This window comes from Dysidea avara, chromosome 9, assembly GCF_963678975.1.
Source record: "Dysidea avara chromosome 9, odDysAvar1.4, whole genome shotgun sequence".
NCBI lineage: Eukaryota > Metazoa > Porifera > Demospongiae > Dictyoceratida > Dysideidae > Dysidea > Dysidea avara.
Genome location: NC_089280.1, coordinates 14975694 through 14997351, shown reverse-complemented (window position 1 = coordinate 14997351; position 21658 = coordinate 14975694). Strand labels below are relative to the sequence as shown.

At 38.3% G+C, this 21658-nt stretch overlaps 2 protein-coding genes across 5 annotated transcripts in view; both read left to right on the top strand.

The window, feature by feature from the left end:
- Positions 1 to 21658, top strand: part of LOC136266236 (far upstream element-binding protein 3-like) — a 63744-nt gene that overhangs the window by 23974 nt on the left and 18112 nt on the right. For 2 of the 4 annotated variants that reach the window (XM_066061243.1, XM_066061246.1), the window contains exons 9-20: positions 10377 to 10443; positions 10626 to 10657; positions 10757 to 10855; positions 10940 to 10987; positions 12003 to 12047; positions 12667 to 12720; positions 12774 to 12876; positions 12929 to 13023; positions 13069 to 13207; positions 18499 to 18600; positions 18979 to 19043; positions 19269 to 19318. In XM_066061243.1, the coding sequence (XP_065917315.1) occupies positions 10377 to 10443; positions 10626 to 10657; positions 10757 to 10855; positions 10940 to 10987; positions 12003 to 12047; positions 12667 to 12720; positions 12774 to 12876; positions 12929 to 13023; positions 13069 to 13207; positions 18499 to 18600; positions 18979 to 19043; positions 19269 to 19318 (899 nt within the window). The remainder of the gene's footprint in view (positions 1 to 10376; positions 10444 to 10625; positions 10658 to 10756; positions 10856 to 10939; positions 10988 to 12002; positions 12048 to 12666; positions 12721 to 12773; positions 12877 to 12928; positions 13024 to 13068; positions 13208 to 18498; positions 18601 to 18978; positions 19044 to 19268; positions 19319 to 21658) is intronic. The other 2 variants (XM_066061244.1, XM_066061245.1) reach the window with 2 other exon arrangements.
- On the top strand, positions 7817 to 10370 carry LOC136266238 (uncharacterized). The gene has a single exon (XM_066061249.1). The coding sequence runs from the start codon at positions 7863 to 7865 to the stop codon at positions 8748 to 8750; it is 888 nt and encodes a 295-aa protein (XP_065917321.1). The 5' UTR covers positions 7817 to 7862; the 3' UTR covers positions 8751 to 10370.

Genomic DNA, 21658 nt, shown 5'->3' with positions numbered 1-21658 from the left:
TTAATGGAATTTTCTACTGACTGAGTAAGTAACTGACTGACTGACTGACTGATGCCTTCAGGCAAGTGTAACTCGATAACGACTAAGGCTACGGGCTTGATTTTTTCACTGTTCGATGTTGCTTTGGCCCGACAGGTGCCTTTTGGCATACCGCAGTACGTACAATGCATTATTCATGGACTTACCAGTGTCCTCCTTTGTGTCCCATTCATCTTTGCTGACAGCGAAAAGTGTCGATTTGGCGATAGCATGTTATGGCTTTCCTTCGTAATGGAAATTGTCCGTATTTGTCATAGTGGCTATTTTGATATCAGAGGTGCTTTTCAAACAGTTCTTGATTTATACTGCTGTGTAACAGGTTGAACATAGCCGACAACGAAACGTAATGGATACTTCTTCATTTTTCATATGATAATTGATATAACTGGGGCGCGGCACCATTTCTTTCGGTATACGAGGATTGCAGAGGTGCTTTTCGAACAGTTCTTTATCCGAAATGTTGCATAACGGGTTGAACAAAGCTGACAGCAAAGTGTAACGGATACTTTACTTTTCAGACGATAATTGGGGTGCGTGGCAACATTTCAGATGCGTGGGTTCACCAGTCATAATTATTATTTACAAAAAAAAGTTAACAAACAAGTACACAGAAAAATTTGGAATTTTCAACTAGAGTAGGGACTATAGCACATTGATAAAAAGTACTGAAACAAGCTGGAGTAGTGCACGATATTAATTCACAGTGAAACAATAAGAAGTCTTATTTCCCTACTGTGCTCAAGATACCATAATGGAAATGCACAGTAGGGATATAACATTTCTTGTTGTTTTACTGTGAATTAGTATTGTGCACTACTCCAGCTTGCTTCAGTACTTTTTATCGATGTGTTATGGTCCCTACTCTAGTTGAAAATTCCAATTTTTTCTGTTTACTTGTAACATTGCCAGTTTAAATGTGAGAAGCTTCAACAATAAGAAGCTTGATGGACCCAGTACTCTAGCACCACCTGCACACTCCATGCAGTTGTGTATCTAAGTGGAGGCCTAGCGTGAAAAGCTCCCTTCAAGAGCCAGCTGATTATGCCCACCTACACCCCATCCACTGGGTCATGGACTGATGAAATAATTGATCCGAAGGAGTTAAGGTAACAGGATTGATAGCCTACCTCGAACACTATAGGAGGAGAAACAGGATCACGGTGCCGTTCAAAACACCAGCAAACCCATTTGTTAAAATAAGTCTGTGAGGACTTTGTCCTCCAGAATGCCAACATAAGTTTTAAAGTCTCTGTTGAAAGCAACTGTTTCCCGGAGACAGGCCACACGGCCTGTGTAAGGTGAACTCCACCATCCTCTGTCACTCTTTTCTTTGCATCTGGGCCTCCTGAGGTTAGAGGAATCGAGGGTAGTCTGTCAACATTCCCAGGAGGGCATGGTACCAGGCCTGGCCTCTCCATACTGAAACTACCAGGACCAGTCAAGCTTCATCAAGTTCTCACTTTGTTGAGTAGTCGACCTACCAGGTACCGTGGAGGTTGGTGTATCCCTTCAAATGGCTCCAGTCCTTCTGAAGGCGTCCACTGCTTCTGCTTGGGGATCCGGTCTCCAGCTGAAGAACCATGGTAGCTAGCCATGAAGCAAACAGGACCCAGAGTTTGGTTGATCTTCTGGAGCACTATGTGGGATAGCATTCAATCCAATCTGCCCCTTTCCACTCTGGATTCGCAGTCTGCAGTTGTATTCAATACCCCCAGAATGTGCTGCGCTGTGAGCATTATGTCCCTTTCCAGTAACCTCAGATTTGTCTGCCACCAGCTAAGTTCCTCCTTGGCTTAGCGAGACGAAAGATAGGGGGTGGTCATAGTCCTGTTCCCCCGAAAGCTAACGCACTCTGCAGCTCACCTTGCAGAGCCCGATAGAAGGAGAGGGAAGGGTTGCCAGGATAGCCTGGGAGGCTGCATCCAGCTTCCCTATGAACTAGGAGAGGTGATGGGCTGACAGTCTCTCCTTCTGGTAGAGCCCGAATGCCTTTTTGAGGATCTGCCTCAATTTTTCCCTGGGGAGCTGGAGTTGAGTGCCCTGGGAATCCACCTGTAGGCCTAGATATTCCAATTCTTGGAATGGGAAAAGGTGCTAGTTCTCTGAATTGATCATGAACTCTACAGCTTCCACCTAGCAATAGTGTGGAGTAAAAGCCTTTCGGGCCACTGAGGAAAAGAGAGATGACTCTCTTCTGTACAAAAGAGTCCACTTCCTCCTGTACAAGAGCTGCTTGTTCCTGTGAGAATACCCCTTGTTGGGGTCTGTAGGTTGAGAGAGGCCTCCACAAAAGGTATTTGTACCCTTCTATGGTGTCCTTTATCAACATCTTCCAGGTGCCCACAAAAGAAGCCAGTCTTCCTGCCACCTTCAAAAGAATCTTTACTTTGGTGGAACCCTAAATCCCATTCCCTTTGCCTAGGGATGTTTGTATTGGAAACATAGGTACAGCAAGGCATACAGGATGAATGGAGTTCTGGGTAATGTCATTTTCAGGCTTTGTTGGAGGGTCTCTTCTGTTCTTCCTGCTGACGTTTCGTTAGTGGATGGCATGGACTCAAGTCAGTCAGGCAGTAGAAAATTTCACTAAATACATATATTATTAAACTTTGTAGCAACTTTTCAGGTTGTACTGAAGGCACTCATGGACTTGGTTATATCTAACCAATACTGCCAAGGTGCCATGAAGGTATTGTGAGGGTGATACTTTTGGCCAGAAAAGCCCAAACTTTTACGATCCTTAATGCACAGTGATTAAGTCTGGCGTCGTTCTTTTGATGCAGTATGCATTAATTTAATGCTACGAAAAAAGTAACAAGATGATGTATTTTTTCTGCAAACCAGGTGCCATGCAGCCAGCTAACTGATAATTAGGATGCTAGCACCTTTTTGAAGCCACACAAATGCTGTTCTTTTTACCTTTGATACAGGCAAAAAAGAATCTAAACTACTGCTTCAAGGATTGACTGAACTGTCTACTATACAGAGTCCAAAGTACCTTGCTTCATTCACTCGCTATTACCTCAAAGTTAACCCATACATTTTTCCTATTCTGAGATATTGGCTGCTTGCACAGGCATCTTCTTCAATAAACTTGTGGAAACTTAGCGCATGGATTTGTCTTTGCACTTCTTCTTTCTTGAGTTATGAATTGAAGAGCGAGTGCCCGCGAGCGAACTTCGACATCCAGGCCTTGCAACTTCGTGCTGGATCACAACTATTATAATTCTATGCGCTAATTGTTTACAAATTTATCACTGATGGCCCACTAAAAGTTTGGTAGAGATCTGATTATCGTGTATTCCAGAATATCACCTTTTGCAATGTAGTGTAGAAATTGCGTACACCAACCAGTTAATACAACAAATTCCAATAAACTACTGTACAAATGCCAACTTTATCAAATAACAAGCTATAAATGAAGTTCTGAACAAAATAAAAGCTCTTGTTCATTTTTACACCTTCCTGTTGCTTGTGGAGTCGCCAAGCCACACTGTCAGTGTCTTTTATTGGGTGAAAAATCCTACTGGAACATCCTCACTGCCTAAAAACAAGTGTACAATTACTAATATAACTTAATTACCAGCATACACTATCACTCGAGAAACACAGGAAGAACGTGTGTTGGCTACAAACCAGCTTGCATTCGCACATGTCTTTAAAACTAACATTTACTTTCAGGCTAATTCATTCTATTGTCACTCTTGGGCACCCAGACAATCATTTTTTTGAAGGTTTTCAAATGAAACAGGTTGTTTCTTGGTCAATTTCTTTGGTGCAAAGCACAGTCACCTAACAGGAATACTTTGAGTATGCATAATATTGCCAATTATGATGTAACAGCCGCATGTGGTGAAGTGGGTTGTCCCTTGAATGGCTTCAAAAACTACTAGCACCCTTAAATAACTATGTTATTATTTTAGCTAATAGGTTATTGTTGGTTTTGCAATAATACATCAATTAATCAGAAGAGGTAAAACATGCACACGTGAGGGCATATATTTTGTACAGGGAAGCTATTTCGTGGGGTTATCAACAAAAAATACGTGCCGATCGAACTCTTTTTCTTATGCTTAATTCAACGGTGCAATCAACCCCATTCAACCCCATTCAACCCCAGTGATTCAGTTTCAATATACACAACCTATTGGAGGAACCGTCACGTGATGAATAACTAACTGTACAAAATAAAGCCAAACAGCAAGTTGGGAAGAGAAAACCAGTGAAAATCAACTGCACAAGTGTCTACAGTACGTAGCTTTGCAATTCATCAAATCTTATTTACGAATTGATTTTCTGTGATTTTACCATTTGAAGAATGCAATTACTGCGAATTTTCAATAGCGCTTAAGTCTTGTCGTACCTCCTCTGTCAATTAATTAACTTATTGTAATTTTGGATTTCATAATTTTTGCAATATACTGCTAAGGAAGCACTTGTTAAACAAACTGCTTTTAACAACATATCACGCAAAGAAGTATCTTCTAAACTGTTTTATAGTTTGACTATCCCACAAATTCTCTCAAAAAGCATCCAAGCTGCTATTCATTTTCGTTTGTGTACATAGGGAACATGCCTCCTTTCAGTTCTAAAGGATAGGCTATTTCTGGTAGTCTACTAGGCCTACACCATTGTTTTTCAGTTGTTAAACACCTGTTGAACCTGAATGAAAGGTTAATTCACAATCTGAGGAGAGTCATCACATCCGTGTTTCAGACCGCCAGAAGAAACCACCTCAGAGCAAGCTTTACCTGTTTGAAAGTTTAATACACACTTCATTTCGCATTTACTTTTTACATGCAAGCTCACGTGGGTGCATATGGACAAACTTAAATAGGTAGGCACCCTTACAAAAATGTATATGTAAACTACATGCAAACAATTTGCATGCTGAATGCAATCTGCTCACAAGCAGATGTTTATATGCACAAGTATAAGATTTGGCCCATTTGCATGCAAACCAAGATTTGCAAGCAGCATGCATGAACTTGTTTGTGAGCAAATGTTTGTAATTCACACGCATCCCTTAGTGCATGCAAACTGCTTTCGAGTGCTTGCAAACTGCTTACATGTACTGTATTACTGAAATTCTAATAATATAGTATGGTTACAATAAGGTATCGTATACACATAACTATTTCTTAAGGTTCCTTCTTGCACCAGCACAAACACTGTTGATGATTATGTTCATTTTCCCTTCCTTGATTTTCTCATTTTGGTAGTTACTCAGTATAAGGTCTGCAATGATAAGGAATATGTCACCGCATAGTAAATTTGAAATTCTACATACCTTTGAGGGCATTTAGCTTCAATGTACCGAGTGCCGTTGTGGTAGAGTTCTTCCTTCCCACTGCACATGATCCTGCCAAAGTATCCATGCCAAACACTATAACTAAAATCTTTCTCAAAGCCACTGTCCACCCTAGAGCACTTGACAGGATCATGTGCACAGCCAGCTCTTACTCTCTTGACAGTTCCAATACACTTGGCATACTGGTACTAGAATCACCACCTGTAGCATTACCAGAAGCCATTGCAGCTTCAAGCTGTTTTACTCTCTCCTCTAAAGAGTGGTACAGTGCTAAAAGATCGGGAGCTTCCTGTTGTGGAGGAGGATAGGCAGGATACGGATAGAAGCTATGGTTGGCCATACCAGAACCTGTAATTATATGTATTCAACGTGTTGATAACTGTGACAATTTTATATGTATTTTAATTATTACCATAATAAAAGTTGTCAAAAAGTTGCCGTTGCGTAGGGAAACCAGGATTATCTGGACTATTGAATGCTCTGCCCCCATGTGGTGTGCCATGTCCAGTGGTGGTGGTATGTCCAGTTGAGGTGGTGGTGGTGGTACATCCAGTTGAGGCGGTGGCGGTGGTACGTCCAGTTGAGGTGGCGATTGTACTAATACTTGTGACCACACTGGTAGCAGTGGTAAAACTAATCACAGTCGCAGAACTAGTCACAGTCGTAGAACTGGTCATAGTGGTGTTACTTCGAGCCACTGTAGTGGCATTGCTTCGGACCACTGGTGCTGTTGTACTCCTAGGATTGACTGACAGTGTGGCAGTACTAGTTGCATTGATATTTCTATTCATGGTAGTACTGCTTCCCACAGTAGTAGTGGCAGCACTAGTGTTAATTTTTATTGCAGGGAGATTCAGAGGTGGTGGCAGTGGCGGAACTTCATCATCATTATCACCACCAAGAATCTCTTCCTCAATTTTTTTGTCCACAGCAGACTTCTTACTAGGTTTTTTTTCCCTTGTGAATAGCTGGACTAGCACGGTTCCTGGAATTGTAATTGTTCATCTCTAGCTTCAGTGTTTTAGCGTCATTTCCTAAATGAAACAAGAAGTTACAGTAAGTATATAATTGAGGAGAAATTTTACAAGTTTGGTTGATGCTTACCTACTGAAATGATTTTTGCTTCATAATATCTGCCTTTCCATTTAACTGTAACATCCTGTTTCGGAGCGAAAATACCCTTCTTAACGCCTTTACGTTTAATTAGGCTGGTCTTTTGGCAGCCATCCCACAAGACAAATGCGTCGGAATATTCCGCCATTCTATCATCTAGCTGCTTTACCGGTACGAACTACGTTGTTAACAACAGGTGCAGGCTATTATAACGAGCGCTCTTTTCTTTAAACTAGCTGATGATTGGCTTATATTAAACGGCGCGGGTATTGTGTAATTGAGTAGTGCCAAGCTTTCATTGCGTGGCTTACCTTAATGGCGGAGAGAAAGGAATAACGAAAAAGAGTTTCGTACAAGGGATACTTGGGAGTCAGATAATCCAATTTCCTCTATGCCGAGAAGAACACGACATCCCGATGTGAAAGCCATCAAAGCGCTCGAGGGAAATTCATTAGTCTAAGGTGATAATTATGTTGTGACTTACCATAATTTACATAGGTGGTTATGTTTACAGCCAGCAGTTTAAAAGTGGACTTACCACAGACAATTACCCACACATTCAAAGATGACCAAACTCCACCAGGTGCTACTATATGACTAGATAGCTGTATAGCCCCACATAACTAACTTGCACATAAATGGAACAGTTACTACTATAGCTACACTGTAAAAGATCATAACATCAAAATATTTTTAATGGCTTTTCATTTCTGTGCAATTATTATGTGAGACTTTGCTGTTCAGTTGATAATGATATAATACACACAATTATAGAACAGTTATCTGGTCGATGTGAGGAATCACAGTCAAGTTCTGATGATTTGCAGCCGTATAATGAATGTCCTGGCGATAACCACCAGCACTTTGAACACCCTGATATAGATAAACAGCACTGTGAACACCCGAATGATGACCAGTACTCTGATTATGATCAGCACTTTGAATGCCCTGGTGATGACCAGTACTTTGAATGCCCTGATGATGGCCAGTACTTTGAACACCCTGATGATGACCAGTACTTTGAACGCCCTGAGATGAAGAGCACAATGAAGAGGAGCACACTGAGAATGATAGACCACCAACTAATGATGATCCAGATAATGATCCATTGCTCTCAAATGATACTCCTCTTTATGCAGGTGCTTCCATCACTGTCAATGTAAAAATGGTACTTTTGTTGGCGTTTGCAGTTCGCCATAAGCTAACCAATGAGGCCATATATGATTTACTATACCTCATCCATACCATCTGCCCACAACCTAATAGAGCTTGCACATCTTTGTTCAAGTTTTAAAAAAAAATTTCTAGCTTAATTATCCCAGTACATTTTTGTTATTACTGTTCCAAATATTTAAATCCCATCAGCAATATTGCGACCTCTGCATACTCTGTTTGCAAAATGGCTTTTAGTTCTATAAAGGATTTCAACTGTTTTGTTCATTTTTCGGTTAGTGACCAAATCAAGTCCCTTTTCACTAGGAAACAATTTTTTACTAATATACAACATTGTTTTTTGAGGGTCAAAGTAAACGAAAGTGATTATGAAGATATATATGATGGCAGCCTGTACCAGAAACTCATGTTACCAAATGGAGTAGTTTCATCTAAAAACAACATTTCATTGACATGGAATGTAGATGGTTTACCACTTTTCAAGTCCTTCAAGTTTAGCTTATGGCATCTCTATTTTGTCTTAAATGAGCTGGGTGTTATGAAGTTGTTGATGTTACTTTGGTTTAACTCAGCGCACAACCATGAAAGATACTATTTGGGAAGGAAAGTTAGCATAGTAGACAAATGTCTTAGTGAAATTAATCCACCATCTATCATTACCAGAAGACCACATGGATCAGAGCATTTCAAATTTTACAAAGCTTCAGAGTATCAATCCTTTTTACTTTATTATTCTTTGCCTGTATTACACGACATTTTACCACCAGAATATTGGAACCACTATGCATGCTTTGTAGTATCTATTTACAATTTAACACAACAGTCTATTTCCGATGAGCAACTACAATATTGTGAACAAACAATTAAACAGTTTTGTTGCAAATTTGAACAATTGTATGGAAGGCGATACATGTCTGCAAACATCCACTTGTTGCTTCACTTGACTCAGTGTGTAAGAGAATTAGGGCCACTGTGGGTATACTCGTGTTTTTGCTTTGAAAGCCAGAATGGTATTTTGAAGTCATTGGTGCATGGAACACAGCATGTAGAGAAGCAAATAATTTCTTCTTTTTCGTACCAAAAAAAAATTTGCCTTCACTTGCCAATGAATTAATACTGGATGACAGTGTTTACATGGATGTATTTGGTCAGCTGCATCTTTGCCGTCATGTTCCAAAGCATAATTGTTCAAAGATTTTTGATGATGTGTACTTGCTAGGAAAACCTACAAATCCAAACACTAATGCAGTCCGAAGTGAATGCCTGTGTCGAATATGATATAAGTAGTTGCGTAATATATTCTCGGATAAATAAAAGTGAATGATATACTTATTCATGCATGCTACTGCAACAGAGGAAAGAAAAGTAATTCTGCTATAGCTTATTACAATAAAGATCATAGCAAGATTGAATATGGTATTGTCCAAAAAATTGTATACATTTTTCACTGCAATGAGATTTCTTACTTGTACACAACTTGCAGCACACAGCACTTCTCTTTCACTTGGTGGACACAGAATTCCTCACATATTAACTTGTAATCCTCCATCAGATTTAGATGTTGTAGCCGTCAGGGTAACTGACATTTGTAGCCCTTGTGTTTTCATGTCTTTTACTGATGTAACTGATAAAACCTCTATTTCTGTATTAGCCAATGTATTAGAGAGAGACTAGAGTTTTAAATGTACACTGTATATACTTTATATAAAATTAAGTATTGCTTTAGATGGTAATTAACTGTTAATTTGTCAAATTATATAGCATAATTCTACCTGCTATCAAACACTACTAAATTGTTTACATGCAAATTGATAGCCCATTAATAGCGTAGTTCTGCTATCGGTTGCTATTAAATTGTTTGCATGTAAATTGATAGCACATTAATAGCACAGTTCTGCTATCAGTTGCTATTAAATTGTTTACATGCAAATTGATAGCACATTAATAGCGTAGTTCTGCTATCAGTTGCTATTAAATTGTTTACATGCAAATTGATAGCACATTAATAGCACAGTTCTGCTATCAGTTGCTATTAAATTGTTTGCATGCAATTTGGTTGCATAAATAATGAACAAGTGAGCAGTTTGCGAGCACACTGCTGCTACTAACATGTTAACAATTTGCTATCAAGTAGAACTTGCTGCATGCATGTGAATTACAAGTGACTTGCTATCTGCTATCAACATTTTTGTACGGGTAGGTGCACGCACACACACACACACACACACACACACACACACACACACACACACACACACACACACACTTTTTACGAAAACAATTTCAGTAGACCAGGCACTTGCCCACAGCTGACTTTCGGCCTGGTTTATAAATCAAGTAGGGATCACAGACAAAAAAAAGTTGTGAAACAAGCTTACGTAAACCTATAGATATAATATAGTGGATGTTCAATCCCTACTTCAACTAAAAAATTTGTACTTGCATCAATAAATTTTATAAAGTTGAGTGCTCTATTAGAGTTTTTTACATTTGTAGCTCATTCTTTTCTAAAATTCAAGTAGTTGAATAAGTGGTCTGACAAAAGTATGACCAGCCAGACTAGTGCCTTCACTCATCGGTTCACATCATGCACATGTGTTGTATGCATGTGCATGTATTGTCCAATACCTGGTAATGATAGGTAATAATAGACCATTGAGACTGACCCTTACCTCATATTGTACCAAAACATGTGGAATTATGGCCATGTAATAATGTTTATAGTAATTTTTCTTACTAGATCACTGCTGCCGGCCATGAAGTGGTTGAGATGTTGATTCCTTCTAACAAAATAGGACTAATAATTGGTTAGCATTTTATTCACTCATATTGACATGCACATTTACAGTGTGTGCATATTTGCAACACATACAAGTTTATGCCATAAGGGCTGTGAATTATTACATCATTTGAGGAATTTATAAAATGAGACATCACTGTTATAGAAACTTGTAAATGCATTTGTATTGTGTTATGTTATCTTTTGTAGGAAAGGGTGGTGACATGATCAAAGCTCTGCAAGTATGTATGCAATCATTATAATAGCAAAAGTGTTATAAAGTTTAAGGCATCTTGCTTCTTATTATGAATTCTTGATATTATGTAATGCTTTCTATGTAGGAACGAGCAGGCTGTAGAATGCAGATGCTACAGGACGGTGTATATTCTACTGCTCCAGAGAAGCCATTGAGAATGACTGGAAATCCTGAGTCTTGCAGAGTGAGTTACTGTTAATCTGAAGCTATATTGCATTTGATTTCCTTCTTTTGTGTATTGTTAATTTGATTATGTGTTTTCTTACAGAGAGCCCGTGAACTGGTTATTGAATTAATAGAACAGAAAGAATTGGAGGCAAGTTACTCATACAGCATAGAAAATTTTGAATCTGTCACTTTTTGTACTGTATTTGAAAGTTTTACAAACTTAGCGAAGGAGTAGTATTTTGCCAAAATAAAATGTGCCAAATTGTTTGTCCAATACAAATCTGTTAACAAATTTGCCAAATCCTATCACGGCAGGTTACCTGCCACCAAGCTTTCCTCGGTGTGTATGTGTGTATATGCACTTTTATATATTTGTGTACTTACATGTACTTTTATCACCTACTGAAATATCAGTCTTACACAGTAACCTGAATATTATGTATTAGATCAGTAGACAATGGCAAAAGTCATCCATGTTGACTATTTGCTAGCCTTGTCTTGCTAGCCTTTGTCTAAGGAGTGTTTTCTGATTGACATTCTGGTGGATGGCATGATGAAGTTGTGGCCTGCTTGATTTAATTCTTTTGTTATACTGCAACAGCACCCTCCATGTTTTTGGGTGTACTGTTCTATTTATATTTCTGTTAATTCTGTACATGATCAGTATCTTCTTTGAATGAAACTATTGACTAGGACGCATAACCTGCCTGGGATATGCTTGATCATGAATTCATCATTTCCCCACTAGGATATATCTAGAGGTTGATTTTATTTCATTAGTGAAATTATAGTTTGTATGAATGCTCTATTAGAGTATTTTGCATGTTTGTTCAATTCGAGTATGTTGCCTCCTAGCTGTGCACTTTGCTTTAATTAATTGCATTGATTTTCTTGATAGCCAGTATTAGCCACTGAAAGTACGTCTAGTATACTGAACTGCTTGGATTAAGAGTTATTAGATAGATAGTCTTGACATTGAGTTTTTAAGGCTGTGGTTTGGTATATTTTAGTGTAAATATGCACACTCATTTTTTTGTATGACATGAATTGACCGTACGTATGTATGCACGACGTGTGAGCATTCATTTCTGCATTTTGGCAAACCTTGCATATTGTACTCCTGTATGGATGGGCTTGCCCAGTTTGTTATTTTATCATATTAGAGTGGGAACTTCGCTATAACATGGAGGGGGGATGCTGAATCGCAAGTGATTTAACATACTAAATTGCATTGTTTTATTGTCCAGGCTTTGTGTGACGTCACAATAGTAATTGCATGTATGCAGTGATACTTTTACGTATTAGTGTGTTTTTTTCTCTCTCTTAACTGTGGCGTTTGTATTAACCTGTTTGTTCATGTGCGCTAGCAAATCTGTGTAACATTTTGTATATGCATGTGTCTATTTTCAGTACGACTGCTGCACATTTGAAACTAGTCTGAAAACCATTTATAGTTATTGCATCCTTTTGCTTTTATGCTTCCTTTGTTATGGTTTGTATTATCTATGTATTATAAGGAGATGTATGAGTAGTTACTAGTTAGTATTACCGTATACATGCTATTATGTTGAGAATTGAAATGTGATTTTTGATGGATGAATTGTGACACAGAAGATACTTTCGTGGTTTATTTTCAAAATCTTTTGTATTCCTTGTACATTAGCTATTGTAAATATCTAATATCAAGGATGAGGTTTATGGATACAACTTCTGTGTTTCTTGTTTCTATATCTTATAGTGACCTGTCAAAGTTTGTAAATGTGATAATTGCATCCCAATTTGATCACTGTTGTATTTTGTACATTAGTTTTGTGTTGTGTTTTATAGGCAAGAGGCTTGTCAGTTGCTCAGATGGGTCCTGCAGGATCTGGTACCATGGAGGTCGGTACTAACCGGTAAATTAGGGATGCAGTGTAAATGTGTGCCGCATCTAGATTCAAGTACCTCGTCCAATGGTTGGTGTGATTATTGGTAAAAATGGCGAGTGCATCAACAATATTCAGCAAACTTGTGGAGTCCGTTTGCAGTTTCTCAATGGTAAAACATTGTAATAAAGGAGTTGGTGCTGATCTTGATACTCTACGTTTAGATGACATGAAGTCTCCATTTCGATCTGCCACTATTTCTGGATCTCAAGATGGCATAGAAAGAGCTAACAAAATGGTTCAGGATATTATTTCTGAGGTGAACAATTGCTACTCAAGGTGATACCTTGTATTATATAAGTAGAAATCACAGATGGGTGGTGGTGGAGCAGTCATGCCAAGTGGTCGTCCTTTTATCAACTTGCCAAATCCCACTGGACCAGGAGTTGTTACAACACAGCTGGCTGTGCCATCAACTAAATGTGGAATAGTTATTGGAAAAAGTGAGTAGCAGTGTAAATCCTGCACTATAAGTTTTTATTTTATTTATATATATATTTTTAAATTAAGCTTCTAATGGCTATCTCTAGCTGCTTAGGTGTGTTCAATTAAGGGTATAAAACAGAACTTTGACAGAATTCGTTTTTATTAACCGCATGCATTAACGCTCATGCCTTTATAACCAGTTTAACATGTGAAATATGCTAGTGGTTGACGGAAGTAACACAGGCTGAGATGCACTGATATGGAATTTATTACTGTTATTCTAATATATATCATACAATACGGTAGTACTATATATTAGGGATCATGAAGAAATGGGCTTTTCCAGCCGAAAATATCACCCTAAAACCAGCCTCAATTTCCCTTTATGACAGTCTGGCAGCGCCAGACCTAAAAATGTCTTCAGACCATCCCCAAACCCTTCCAAAAAGTTATATGGAATTTTAAAATTTTTCTATTTAAGGGGTCATCCACAATTTTCAGCCTTTTCGCGAGCGTACAAAACCATATGCTAGGGGGAGGGGGCAAAATCGCGGCATGCTTTTTAAAGCAATACCGATCACGTGAGTTGGTGAGACCCAAACGCAGTCCATAAAGCTCTTGTAAACAGCTACTGCTAGTGTCCATTAAAACAAAGGACTACAGGTTGATGCTGTTAATGCATGGGCCCAAGCCAACATGATTGAAAATGGTATGCCGGTGTACTGTTTCAGCAAACTCTGGAGAACTATGCTACAAATGAAATGAAGCTTTGTAAGCTGAAGGAAAGACTAAGATAATGCCATTGAATCGTTATTCAAAAGCAGTTATCAGCATGATACCACTACAGGCTTTATACTTTTGTAACAGTCCTTTCTTTCACTTTAGTCTACAATACAACCAACTGAATAGTACTTAGCTACACCAGTTGTTGCTTTTGTTTTTTACCTGCAGAAGGTGTTGTTGGGTTTAGGAATACTTTGGCTCTACTGTTGGGTATGGGAGGATGGATTATGTGGGTACTAATTTGTTAACACTACATAGTTGTGGGTTGCCAATAGAGAAATCGTGTGCTCTGACGTGGAAGAACGGCTATGCCAAATGTCATGAGTTTAAACAAAAAATCAATCAAATCCTGTCTCTGCAAAGGTACCCACATCTCCTGACTCCAGTCCACCTCAGCCTGGAGTCAGGTGAATGTCCAACACACTACGTAGTACTGCCGTTGCTACTGCCAGTGGTGGGATGGTTTTTTGCGAAGATAGCCAAAAATGAATTATTTCTTGGTGTGTACACACTCACATACATCAGATTAATACTAATGCCCTGTGTGTAGGAACTTTTCCTTCAGAATGTCGAAAACATCAAAAGGATAAAGCCATAAGATGCCTAAAGATCATAGCATGCAATATTAAAAAGTATCTGTGTATTTGTTCTGCTATACAATACATCTATATGTGTCAACATTTATACAGTACACTTTGGGCTAGGGGGGAGTGGGTTAGAAAAAAGTACTCCTTGTATGCTCGCAAAAAGGCTGGATGACTCCTAACAGATTTTATGCTGAGTGACTAACTACTGTATCTGAAACTCGACAATAGATCGGGTTTCTAGCTTGACTGTTTGACATCACTTCGCCCTGAGATGTGCCTTTTTGCCAACTGCAGTACATGTAATACACGCATCATGGGCTTATCTTTGTCTTCCTTTGTGTCCCTTTCGCTGACAACGCAAGGTGTCAATTCGTAGCATGATGCGGCTCCCCTATGGCTGTGTTGCATGGCTTATTGTCTGTAATTTCTGTAGGGACTGAATTGATTGCAGATACGCTTCTCGTACTGTTCTTCGCTTGTAACGTTGTGTAATGGGCAGAGTATAGCTGAAAACAAAGCGTAATGGCCACAACCCCTTTCTGTTATGTCATTAATTGCTGGACATGCATTCTGATGCGAAATTACTTTTGTGGCATTCCTATGGCATTCTTTTGATGCAGTGTATGCTAGTTTAATTTTAAAAAGTAAACAAGCAAGTAGAAGGAAAATAGACTTGAGTTTAGGGATTAACTGTCCACTGGTACATCTGCAGGTATAGGCAACCTTCCTTGTTTTGCTACTTTTTAGCTATACCCTTGTTTCATCACTATTTATTTCTTTGATCCCTAATCCAACTTAAAATTCCAAATTTTTCATAAGTATACACACCAAGAAGAAAAAAACAGAGACTTCTGAAAAAGATGGCAACCAAAAAATGGTCTGTGCAAACAAAACATAGCACTTTTCATCATAAAAAGGAGGTTCATGCTTTACCTTCAGTGTTACCAATTCTCCAGTGAATAGAATGGACAATCATATGCTAAAGTATTACTAATATTAGTACCAATAATCAGTGCACCTCTGCTACACTTATTTACTGTGCCTGTTTATACTACAGATTGCTCTGGGTAAGATCTCTTCAATGCAATCCAGATCAATTGCTGAGTTGCATTCATGTAGGTCTGTCCTGCTCCAATTAGCAAAAAGCTTAACCCATGCACAACAATAAGTTTCATTAAAGTAGAGATTGTTGCTGAAATTGAAAGATTACTGCTCTTGAAGTCTTAGATGGTTGCAACAAATCAGTTGGTTAACTGTTTATTTTATATGTGTTTGTTTGTTTTGAGCCCTTGTGTTGTTCACGATGCCTTTTCCTGTATTGTCACCTATATGCTTTACTGTTGCTTCATTTCATTATAATACAGATATTAGGTATAGATCTTATGTACTTTTGTGCCACATTTTTTTATCTGCCCATGTAAACTTTTTTTTATGACAGTGGATACACAGTAGGAGACTAGCTAGATCCATACCCTTCAACATGTGCTAGTTTCAATGCTCAAAGTAGCAATGTAGGTGGTTAAATACACTAGATAGCTGAATTACGTAGCAAGAATACAACCTATTTTTAGCTTGTTACTAAGTTCTAGAGTTGCGTTCACTATCAGTAATACAAAATATCAGTTGATGCGGTAAGGAAACAGCAATGCAAGTGGGGATGTGAAATTAATATGCTTTATCTAGGGCCACGTCACATACAACCAAGTACAAATACCAACGCAGCAACCAATCAATGGGACATGTACAAACAGTGCCACTATAGCCAGCACTAACCAGTGGAAATGATACACATACACACAAGGGATTTAACTGTTATCTGACAATCATAACACTACAACTTTGAGTTAAAATTTGGCATACACAAAAGCAAGTATGCTAGTGATATTAGTTGCATTGCCTACTTGCTATTTTAATAGTTGTATTGTTGACATTGTGGGTGCGAGATGTCTCGGAAGATGATTCAATCAGGAAGTGAGGCTATTCACAACAAGGTGATGAAGGCTGGCGCAATCAGATTATGAAGCCAATATAATATTATGGCACATTAATTACAGACCCTATTGCCACAGGTAGCCAAGACCAGTGCATCAGTTAAGCAGCATTGGCAAAGTGATGTTTACACACTATTGCATATGCATTCACAACATAGAGATGTTTATTAATTTGGGCAGACAGCACAGCTGGTATCAGTGCCCAGGAAAAAGACAGAATTGCAACAGACAACTTCACATTATTTGTATTAAGCAAGGCATTATTGGCAAGGCTGAAGGTGGAAAATACTAATTCAGCTACGTAGCACACCAGGTGAAGGATGAAGTATTAATACACAAGTATTTCAAAAAAAATTAGAATTTATAACTAGAGTAGGGACCATAGCACATCGATAAAAAGTACTGAAACAAGCTGGAGTAGTCCACGATATTAAATCATAGTAAAACAATAAAAAGTGTTATATCCCTACTGTTCTCCAAGATGCCATAATGGAAATGCACAGTAGGGATATAACACTTTTTATTGTTTTACTGTGATTTAACATCGTACACTACTCCAGCTTGTTTCAGTACTTTTTATCAATGTGCTATGGTCCCTACTCTAGTTATAAATTCCAAATTTTTTGAAATACTTGTTTGTTAACTTTTTTTTGTAAATAATATTATGATTAGTGATGCATACTGCATTTGAAATGGTGCCGCGTGCCCCAGCTATATCATCTGAAAAGTGAAGTATCCATTACGCTTCATTGTCAGCTATGTTTAACCCATTACACAGCAGTACGAATCAAGAGCTGTTCAAAAAGCATCTCTGCAACCCACGCATTCCGAAAGAAAAGGTTGGTGCCACGTGCCCCAGTTATATATATACATGTATATATTATTGTCTGAAAAGTGAAGTATCCATTACGCTTTGTTGTTGGCTATGTTCAACCCGTTACACAGCAGTACGAATCAAAAACTCTTTTAAAAACACCTCTGCAATCGAAGTAGCCACTATGAAACATACGGTTGATTTTTGTTTCGAAGGGAAGCCATCACGTGCTACCACCAAATCAACAGTTTTCGTTGTCAGCAAAGATGACAAAGGAGGACACTGGTAAGTCCATGAAGAATGCATTGTACGTACTGCAGTGTGCCAAAAGACACCTCTCGAGCTGAAGTGACGTTGAACATTGAAAAAATCAAGCGTGTAGCCTTAGCCGTTATCGAGTTACGCTTGTCTGAAGGCATCAGGCAGTCAGTAGAAAATTCCATTAAATAAAAAAATTTAAATCCCGTAGCAACTTGTTGAAAGCATTTTGGGTCAATCTGAAAGCTTGTTTGGGTTTAGTTTTACCTAACCAATACTGCCTCATCATTGTCTAGGAAAATTGAGGCTGTTTTTTTTGAGCGATATTTCGTGGGCCACGCCTACTCTTTTGTGGTCCCTACTATACACTACTATCGTAGTGTATGATAACAAAGAAATTATGCAAATAGACAAACACTGAAACGATATCGTTATCATGATCATACCCTTAATCATGTGCTTTATGTGGAGCACATCCACTGGCAGCTGGCATGGCATGGTGACTTGAGACTTAGTGAGCCAGCTGGCAACACCTTCAAAAATAAATGATCGATAGTCGCTTGTCTATTGCTGTTTGAATTCACCTGGTCGATTAACTGCTTTGTAGTAGGTGTCACGTGCTAGCTGTTTTGGTTGGCATTAAATAGAATTATCGTGCTGTTTCTATTGTCCACCTAAACACCCTATGATTGTCTCTTCATTCAACATGGATTCTATTCCCGGTGAGTGCGAAGCCTTAGGCCTTGTAGTTTTCTCCTTAATTATTTATTTGTGATGTAATTTTAACCACATGTCTTATATAATGCATTTAATACATTAAGTCCCTATGTGTGGGTGTACGTATTATCAGTACATATATTGTATGCTCTATCAAGGTGGTGAGACAATTAGACAACTTCAAGTTCAGTCTGGTTGTCATATCGAGCTGGATAGAGGGCCAGACATGAACCCTAATGAGAAGATATTTAATATTAGAGGTAATGACCTTCTTTGTTTTGGTGTATATAGTACTAATACCTTGAATTGTGATGTGATAACATATCTATGCCACAACGGCTATGCTGTAAAAGAAGGGTGCAGCCATCTAAAAAGTTGAGGTGAAAAAGTTATGAAATGAAAGATGATGGCCAAGCAGTGATGTCAATGTTGTAGTGATTAAAAAGGTTCAAATTTACATCATTTCTTGTGTAGATTTCACAACTTTTTTCACCCTGGATTTTTTGGGGGCCATACCCTTGTTTTGTAGCTTGGCTGCTGCGTTGTACCTACTCAACACTGAACACTCAATACAGATACTGCCATTAGCTACACTAACTTAGCTACATACTTTTGAATGAATATGATAATCATTGCAGGAGCTCCACAAGCTGTTCAAGCCGCTCAAAATTTGGTTTGGCAAAAATGTGATATGGCACCAGGGGTATGTCCTTTTTGTATGTATTGAGTTATTTATTTTATTTATTAAGACTTTTATAGCACAAGTGCTGAAAGTCTGTAGGACACTTGGTCCTACAGCTTGTTTAAAGTTGTTACTTTATGTAGTACATGTGTGTTTTTGCGTGTGTGTGTGTTATGTTTGTGTGTGTGTGTGTGTTTTATGTTTGTTTGTGAGAGATAATGACTTACTATGTTGTCTCCATTTTAGAGTGGAATTGTTGGTGGTGGAATGAGCTTTGCAAGCCAGCAACCTCAAGGGTAATTTATTTTGGAACTTCTTTGCTGTTATCTGCATATGCTATTCACTTATTCTTGTTGTTCCAAGCTGGCTTTTGTATAATTTCCACTATAGTGTAGAACTGTATGAAAAGGCAAACTCGAGTATATCAATCATTGTAGTTTCCTATTAGTACCAACCAGCTATTAATACCTACACTTTTTTAATACAAGGAATTAATAATTAGAAATTGTCAGAAAGGGTGCTTATGTTCTCTAAATAATAAGCCCTTGCACTGGAATACATGCAGGTATGGCCATGTGAGACTAGCTATTTACAATACATAGACATGAATGCCAGCAACACATACACAAAGAAAACTCTTATAAATACCTACCATACTTGGGAGCTTTCACTTTTGAATTAGTGAACCCATTTGTTTGGACTAAGGTGGATGAAACCATTGATATGTTGTTCAACTTTGCCTTCACAGCGGGTTTTTTGGTAATCTTGCTGTTTTGAAATATGTATGTGCGAATTTTGAACCAGTTGTTGTACAAGCTGTATAAAAACTGTGATGTATTTCTGGTGAGCCTTTCAATGATGCACAGTTGTGTTATCACAATTCTGCAACAGTAATCTTCAGCCCTGATTTGTTTAAATTCAATTGTGACAGTTAAGTATACATGTACACTGTATGCGTATTACAAATGGCAAGATTACAAAAAAACTGCTGTATATGCAATCCCACATAGCATGTAATTACTTTGTGATTGAACTTTAAAAAAATTATATACACTAGGAAAGTTGAGCTCACAACATTAATATGATGTACCTGAAAGTTGAAATACTGTTCTGTAAAATGTAGCGTTATGAGATGGTTGAATTTTTGAAAACTATATGAGCTCCACTGCAGCTACGTAACATACTGCCTAATCTAGTTGTCGTGGCCTTTAGTAGATTAATTCCATTGGTTATAGCTGTTGTAAGGGCGATGGTGTAGACCCCACAGTTGCTAACATCTTTCTGCTTTTGAGAATGTACAACCTTTACCTTAACCTTCCTGGAGCAAAGATCAACTTTTTGTTGTGTGTAGTTACAGTTTTCAGTCGTATTGTTTTGTGTACACTCCAGTATGGTGGAACAGCCCTTGGCCGTAGTCTAAACAGATCAATCAACCAAAAAATATTGTCTTTGTCACAATAGTCAACGCAATATTTCAGTGATACAATGTTTGTTTGTAAGTCGTTCTGCACTCAAATTTTTCTCCTGATATAAAGCTTGGGAAATTATCACTTCAGTTGCACACACTGACTTAGGCTTGCAGTTTATGTCTGTAATCAATGTGTTGGATATTGCTTGTACTTGATCTTTTAGTAATTTTTTATAAAGTTCATCAAATTACAAAGCCATATGATTTCTTACCTATTAAGTACTACCAAGAGTTAATAATATGAGTGCACCATATGAATGGCTTCTGGCTAGACACATAGATTGGTTCAAAGGTGTGGTTAACTTTACCGTGAAGAAAAGAAATGCTACAGCGGAGAGTGAAGATCCAAAGCCTAAGAAAGCATCAGTCAAAGACTCTGAATAAAAGCATGAGGAAAACATTGCAAGCCTCCATTAGGATTATGGACACGAGTGTTCTTGTAGGAAAAATTGTCACTGCTCTATGCAAACAGTGTTTTGATGGCTCCCTTTTGAATTACCAAACGAGTTATGTGAAGCGAAATACTTACAGTGGGGGTTGTATTACTGGAAATGGTCGACTACCATCTCGACATGTTCACACAACTTCATTCGGACTGCAAGAAAGAGAAGAATTCTAAAGTTTATTAAAGTGAAGTGGGCCTCCTATTGCAGTGCATTTCTTTAGGAAGAATAGTACTCTCTGAGTGCCATCAACTTAGTAGAAGACAACCATCCTGAGCTAGTGAAGTTGAGGCATTGACTTCAGCAAGGAGCATAAGGCTCCAGTACCAGCAAGTAGACCAGTGATGATGGCTTTGTCAACTACCATGTACAATTCTCTGTTAGAGCATGTTAGATCCTTTCAGTCAAGCCAAGGTGATACAGTTGAGACAAGCACTACAAGTAATGAAGTCGTTGAAGAAGATGGGATGTACTATCAGTTTGGTGGTGGAGCACTATGTGAAATGCTTCATCGTTGCTATGATCAAATCTGTAGTACAAAGAACAAGAATTTGACGTCCATTGAGATCAGCATTTTACAAGCAGTCAACACAAAGGACTAATCTGATATACCAGATTATTTTAAATATCAAAAAGGTCGTGGATATATGTACTTTCCCCACAAGGTATTTCTTCCTTTTTTTATAACAAGTGGACACGAGTCTGAAGAAGATTGTAAACCCGAC